Genomic DNA, 6,364 nt, shown 5'->3' on the forward strand with positions numbered 1-6,364 from the left:
CTATTTGGCGCACAATAACTCGTCGAACACTAAGGCTTTTTAACAATTTACGCGATAGTCCCTTAGTATACACGCCTACGCCTATTCTTTGTCAACCCAAACCTGTATACGCCTATTTCTCGGGCTTCCTAACGACGCGAGCTATAGATTTGGATCTCTAACGCGGACTTTAGCCTCAAAGCTTACATAAACTCCATGATTAGACAGGTTTCGAAGACGGTTGCCATTAAACAGACCTATCCCTTCCATGCCGTGGCCAATAATAATATTATAATAGAGCTGACCAGCTGGACACGTTGACACGCATGCGCAATGCTGGAAGCTTCCCAGAGTCAACACGCATGCGCAATGCTTCCCAGACAGTGTACACGTGTACAGCATGTGAATGCGTATATTCTGAACAAAGGTGATGATGATTCATGATCAGGGAATCTCTCAAGGCCGAATGGAAAAGTACAATTTTGTAAATTTATATATTTTTTCCTCTCTTTTTCGAATTGTTTAACTTGTAATAATGTAACGCTTCTCTGTGAAATGAATTAAAATTGAATTGAATTACACTTCCTCGCTAGTATCGATATAAAAAGATAAAGAAGGATTCGAACCTACCAGGCATTCGTTATGACGTCATCGCGTCGGATTCTCGGGTATCTGAAATAAAATGTTCGATGAATAAAGAATGAATTTGAATTGGCTACATTTTTAATCAACGTATAAACAACGGCCCTATATTTATGGCACCAGACCGCTATTAGGTTTGTAACTTCGGCTTCAAGATGCCAAAAAATAGTACCTAGACTGGAAAAGAACGTCCTCCATAAATGTAGCCGTATTTCCGCGAGTAGAAAAGTTGGATTTCGATGTCTTCCATTCCAATCACGCTGGTCGTCGACGTTGTGACAGTGCGCGGATCACATCATCGATATTAATAGAACGATGATGAAATAAGGGATTCCCTGGGCTTTTTGTTCGGAGTCCTAACAATTTCGGGGGATTCCCATCAATATTCGGCAAGGAAGGAAGTAAGCGTGATACTTGTACCGGGATACCCCTCGATTTCAAAAAAAGGTTTTGTTATTCGGGAAGTGGATAATTTACTGTCGTGTGTAAAAAAGTGTTAACTTCCGCTATTTTATATCATTGCTATCAACTGATAAATAAATATGAAACAATTAAATCATTTTATTGGTTTACGGTTTTGGATTGGGGTTGGGTCAGAGATAGTTAGTTACCTAATCGTTGGTGGTAAGCTTTTTATAATCGGATGGGCTTATACCAACCAATATCCGATTGTGAAACTTAACCACAGACAGGTTACTGACTAGGTCAGAGATAGTTAATCGTTGGTTTTTATAATCGGATGAGCTCATACCAACTTATACTTATGTGGTTTGTGAAAATGACCGAGTTGGTCAGTGATAGAGGTTTGGGGCTCTTGACCATTAGTGAGGGAGCATCTCAAAATTACTATAGTTCCGTCAATTGGAATAACTGTCTAATTGGTTTAATTAGTACGCAATTGACCCCTCCGCCCTCCCCTAATGCTTGTACGTAATAAATGAATGATCCCTATAGCTATCATTATCAGGAATTCTAGGGGTAGGATTATATTGAATTTAGGCAGGGTGCGATCTACGCACTTGTCCGATTGCCCGGGACAAGTATATTCTCATTAGGGGCAAGTAGGTAATCATTATCACTCGTCCCCCGGGCTAGTGCAATTTTATGTCACAAATTGCTTTTTCCCACTGGATACAACGGATGATAGCGCCACCAATCGGACTGCCTGTTTAGGGCAAGTAGTTTTTGGAGGGGGCAAGCGAAATTTCAGATATGCTTGTCCCCCCCCGGGCAAGTGGCTTTCATTCCTTAGATCGGACCCTGCTTAGGTGAGAAGAGGGTCCAGAGGGGGTAAGGGTTAGGGTGAGTAGGGGCTAGGGTTGTTCTGTAAATGATGATTTCGTCGGTTGTCGTTTCAGGTTGTAATGGTGACATTTAGACGATGGGTTTATTAAAGGCAGCTTCGAGTAAACTATTCGCGATATTCCTCGCGCTGGTCGCCGTGTTCCGCCGGGCGATGTGCTTCCTCGGCAGACGCCGCAAGAACAGCGGCTCCCTCTTGCCGACGACCGTCAACAAATATCCGATTACGTCGCTCGGCAACGACGTTACGCAATCGGTGCCCGGAAACGAGGTACATACGAATCGGTCCCACCAGGTGGCGTTTATTCCGACTCAAGATTTAAATTGAAAATGCTTTTAAAGGTGCTCGAAAACTCCTTTCAGTGCTGACTAGTTAATACCCTATAGTGCTGGAGATAATTTGAAAATTCTAAAAAATTCCACCCTAGTGTGTTGAATAACGGGAATACCACTATAGTGCGTCTACACCGCGGTGCGATGTATCGTTAGTTACTAATATTTCACTATGTTTGACAGGTGCTGCCATCTTTCAATAGAGATAATTACTAATTACATTAATACACCACAGTGCAGTGTACTAGCGAAAACTGTCACTGATTTATACACCGCACTGCGGTGTAGACGCACTGAAAGGATTAATTGAGAGAAATAGGCAATTAGAAATGTTTTTCTAGTTTGCAGTTGTACATAAGATTACCCCTATATCGGCGCAGTTTCAATTAGTTCAATGATATTTCAAAATGAATTGCAGGTTGAACTTGAAGATTGGAACAGCTGGGGTAATGATTCGATGCAAGGCAGTAGAGACAGCGGTGACATCATGACCACCTCCAATAGTCATTACAACAACGGAGGAGGATTCATATCAAAACACCAGGCGGCGCCAGCAGTCGCGCCAACCCCCGAAGAAGAAGCTGAATTAGATTATTTCCAAGGCATGGAACCGAGTTATATAAAAACACAAAAAGTAAGTTCAGTCGAAACAACTTAATCCTTAATCCAATTTCATTTGGGTTTCAATCTTTATCCGGATATAGTTTATCGTCTACCTTTTTACTTGTAAATTATGTTTTGATTGAAAATAGAGATGATTTCTGTAATGTGACGACTTATGGTTGACATTGACACTGCTTGAGCAACTAGTTGTACTCAGTTGCTCTCATATCTGTCGATGTGAGCGCTCCTTAATCATCAACACATGGTTGTAACTGACTAAAACAAGGCGATTTGTCACATGATTCGAGATGCCCTGAGAATATTTGCTAGATTACACATCTCAGTTGCTGTTGATGTACGCGCTATGGACCTAGCGACTGGCATGAACCACGCAGTTGCTGGTTTTCATTAGATTTTCGATGTGCGCTCACTAGCAACTAGTTGTCTCCAGTTGCTTTGTCGATGTAAGCTAAGCGTTACACTCGATAGTAAATCGAATTAGAAATATAAATTGAAACTCAAAAGTAGCCGATCAACCCATTTCGACTTTGTACTCTGTGTTCTGAAGTCCTCGTTGTTGCTGTTATTTTTTCAGATTTTGATAAAGAAAAGAGAAGAATTTGTGGGCAATTCAAATTCCATATCTTCACGTTTAGCAGTGAACGTTGGTGCTCTACAGGTCAGTACTAGTGACTCCCCCTAGTGAGACTAGTCAGTACTAGTGACGCCCCTAGTGAGACTAGTCTGTACTAGTGACTCCCCCTAGTGAGACTAGTCAGTACAGTGACGCCCCTAGTGAGACGAGTCTGTACTAGTGACACCCCTATTGATACCCCTAGTGAGACTTGTCAGTTTTAGTGACACCCCGAGTGAGACAAGTCAGTTTTAGTGACTCCCCCTAGTGAGACTAGTCAGTACTAGTGATGCCCCTAGTGAGACTTGTCTGTACTAGTGACACCCCTATTGATACCCCTAGTGAGACTAGTCTGTACTAGTGACACCCCTATTGATACCCCTAGTGAGACTAGTCAGTTTTAGTGACACCCCGAGTGAGACTAGTCAGTTTTAGTGACTCCCCCTAGTGAGACTAGTCAGTACTAGTGACGCCCCTAGTGAGACTAGTCAGTACTAGTGACACCCCTATTGATACCCCTAGTGAAACTAGTCAGTTTTAGTGACGCCCCGAGTGAGACTAGTCAGTATTATTGACACCCCTAGTGAGATTAGAGTGGGTTATTACATCCATTGATGAGAATCCAGTTATTTTGGAAAGTTTTGAAGACGCTCCGATGGATTGTCTTGATATTTGGTTCATACATGTTCATGGACACATCTTCAGCCCGAAAACTGGCCCTATCAGATTCAAGATGGCCGACTGATGGACAAACCTGGGCTAAAATGAAACGGGATTTCTGATTATTATTTTTTTTTTAACACCCTCAACCCGCTAAGCATCACGCAGGGCATTATGAGCAGTTTTCTTTTTCCCAATGGGGGAGAGACCGGAGAAGAACCTTCGACCAAGAAACTCTGTCGCCACCAGGGTTTGAACCCATAAACGCTGGATTGACGAGACCAGTGACCGGCAGCTGAAACCACTCGGCCGCTGCGTCTCTCCGGATTTCTGATTGGCTTACGATGACATCATCAGGCAGGGTTTCGTCCCGTTGTGAGTCTTGGTGCAATCAGGTTCAAATCCCCGCCGGGGGGGGGGGGGGTAGGGGAGGATGTGCTGGATGTAACAAACGGATTATCTGTGAATTGATCTATTTTGCAGGAATCCGAACTAGGCTCGTGGGAGGATTCCGACAACGCGTGGGAGGCCGACATCTCCGACGATCTGACGTGGGAGGCGCAGGAAGCGATCAAAGAGAAACGCCGCCAGGAACGCGAGCGCCGCGCCGCCGAGCACCAACGCCGAAAATACGAACGCGATAACCAGCGCGCGAGCGGTCGCCGCGACGCCGCCGGCATCGGTATGAAACTATCGTGATACTCGTTATCGGGGAATGTAGTCGGCGAGAGTTGGAAGAACGGTATCGCGCGAAACGTAGCGTATTAACACTTATCTGTTTCGTGTTTATTGCGTTTCGTTGTTTTTTTATGGCGAGGATTTTATAAACTCTGTTGAACTTCGAGCTCAGAACGCGTCGATTACGTGAATAAATTGTTTCAGTCCCGCACCATCGAATCCTATTGTTATATTTTGCCGCCCGTTCTAAGGAGGCCCGGTATCATTCGATCGACTTTATTCGCGACAAATATTTCAAGGAATTGATATTCTCGTGTGTCACTATCTCATTAGCGGTGTATGGACATTTTCTACCGTGTATCTTACACAATTATGTTGATTAAAAAACACAAGAAAACTAAAGTTCTACGGTTGGATCCAATTCCAGTTGTGTAGGTTTAATTTGAATGTGGATCCAGTTCCACAGTTGTGTGTAGGTTTAATTTGACTCTGGATCCAGTTCCACAGTTGTGTGTAGGTTTAATTTGACTCTGGATCCAGTTCCACAGTTGTGTGGGTTTAATTTGACTCTGGATCCAGTTCCACAGTTGTGTGGGTTTAATTTGACAGTGGATCCAATTCCACAGTTGCGTGGGTTTCAATTTAACTTTGGATCCAGTTCCACAGTTGTGTGGGTTTCAATTTAACTTTTGATCCAGTTCCACAGTTGTGAGGGTTTAATTTGACTGTGGATCCAGTTCCACAGTTGTGAGGGTTTAATTTGACTCTAGATCCAGTTCCACAGTTGTGTGGGTTTAATTTGACTCTGGATCCAGTTCCACAGTTGTGTGGGTTTAATTTGACTCTAGATCCAGTTCCACAGTTGTGTTTGTTTAATCTGACTCTGGTTCCAGTTGCGAGTTACCATTTGTCGACTCGACAATGAACAACCCCGGTATGGTAAACGTATTTCAGAAAACCTAGCGAACATTTAGCAACTTTCATAATGTTTGTAAAGTTGATTCACTTGAATGTAGTAATTCTACTGGCTACATGGGTTCGAATGCACTTCACAGGGATCCATAGTACAGGTAGTACTTACAAGGAACTACAAGTTCATTATCCTGTCCTATCCTAATTTACATGTTGTTTTCATGAAAAAAAAACTGAAAAGATAATGAATATTCCAGTAAACCAAGTGTAAAACGGATCAGTGTTATAGTTGTCAGAAATAAAGATATCAATAAAATCATAACCTTTATTATTAAAACATTGCTTTGTTGTTTGATGCAGAGGCGCGCGGTTTCTAGTGTTAAGTTTCTTTACTTCATGGAAATGGTTATCAGTTTAAGAAGTTTGTCGTCAACTGGCGCTTCCCAGAGCTGAGGCAACAATGGATTTACTCGTAACTCTGATCACCTTCAGAACCACACCCTGCAGTAGGGTCCTGGGGCCGGTTGCATAGTCATGGCTTAGACTTAAGACCATTATAAGACCTACTTAGTTCTTAAGCCAATCTAACAACTTAAGACCAGTCTTAGAATTTAAGATCAT

At 42.9% G+C, this 6,364-nt stretch overlaps 1 protein-coding gene across 10 annotated transcripts; it reads left to right on the forward strand.

The window, feature by feature from the left end:
• The first annotated feature begins 218 nt into the window (after positions 1-218).
• On the forward strand, positions 219-6,080 carry LOC141909643 (receptor-binding cancer antigen expressed on SiSo cells-like). 10 transcript variants are annotated; one of them, XM_074800188.1, is made up of 6 exons: positions 1,127-1,213; positions 1,326-1,411; positions 1,980-2,194; positions 2,675-2,890; positions 3,455-3,538; positions 4,637-6,080. In XM_074800188.1, the coding sequence occupies exons 3-6, from the start codon at positions 2,003-2,005 to the stop codon at positions 4,850-4,852; spliced, it is 708 nt and encodes a 235-aa protein (XP_074656289.1). In that variant the 5' UTR covers positions 1,127-1,213; positions 1,326-1,411; positions 1,980-2,002; the 3' UTR covers positions 4,853-6,080. The 10 variants fall into 10 exon arrangements, with proteins under 10 accessions (XP_074656287.1, XP_074656286.1, XP_074656284.1 ...); XM_074800187.1 differs by having other exon boundaries at positions 1,326-1,389; XM_074800186.1 differs by lacking the exons at positions 1,127-1,213; positions 1,326-1,411 and adding an exon at positions 219-463.
• The last annotated feature ends 284 nt before the right edge of the window (positions 6,081-6,364 follow it).

This window comes from Tubulanus polymorphus, chromosome 8 (genome assembly GCF_964204645.1).
Source record: "Tubulanus polymorphus chromosome 8, tnTubPoly1.2, whole genome shotgun sequence".
Taxonomy (NCBI): Eukaryota; Metazoa; Nemertea; class Palaeonemertea; order Tubulaniformes; family Tubulanidae; genus Tubulanus; species Tubulanus polymorphus.

What these genes read in the sequence shown, in the direction of transcription:
- LOC141909643 (XM_074800186.1), top strand. Translation starts at nt 2,003, where the DNA reads ATGGGTTTATTAAAGGCAGCTTCGAGTAAACTATTCGCGATATTCCTC. An exon ending in AATCGGTGCCCGGAAACGAG is followed by an intron (nt 2,195 to 2,674) that starts GTACATACGAAT and finishes AATGAATTGCAG; the next exon opens with GTTGAACTTGAAGATTGGAA. An exon ending in GTTATATAAAAACACAAAAA is followed by an intron (nt 2,891 to 3,454) that starts GTAAGTTCAGTC and finishes TTATTTTTTCAG; the next exon opens with ATTTTGATAAAGAAAAGAGA.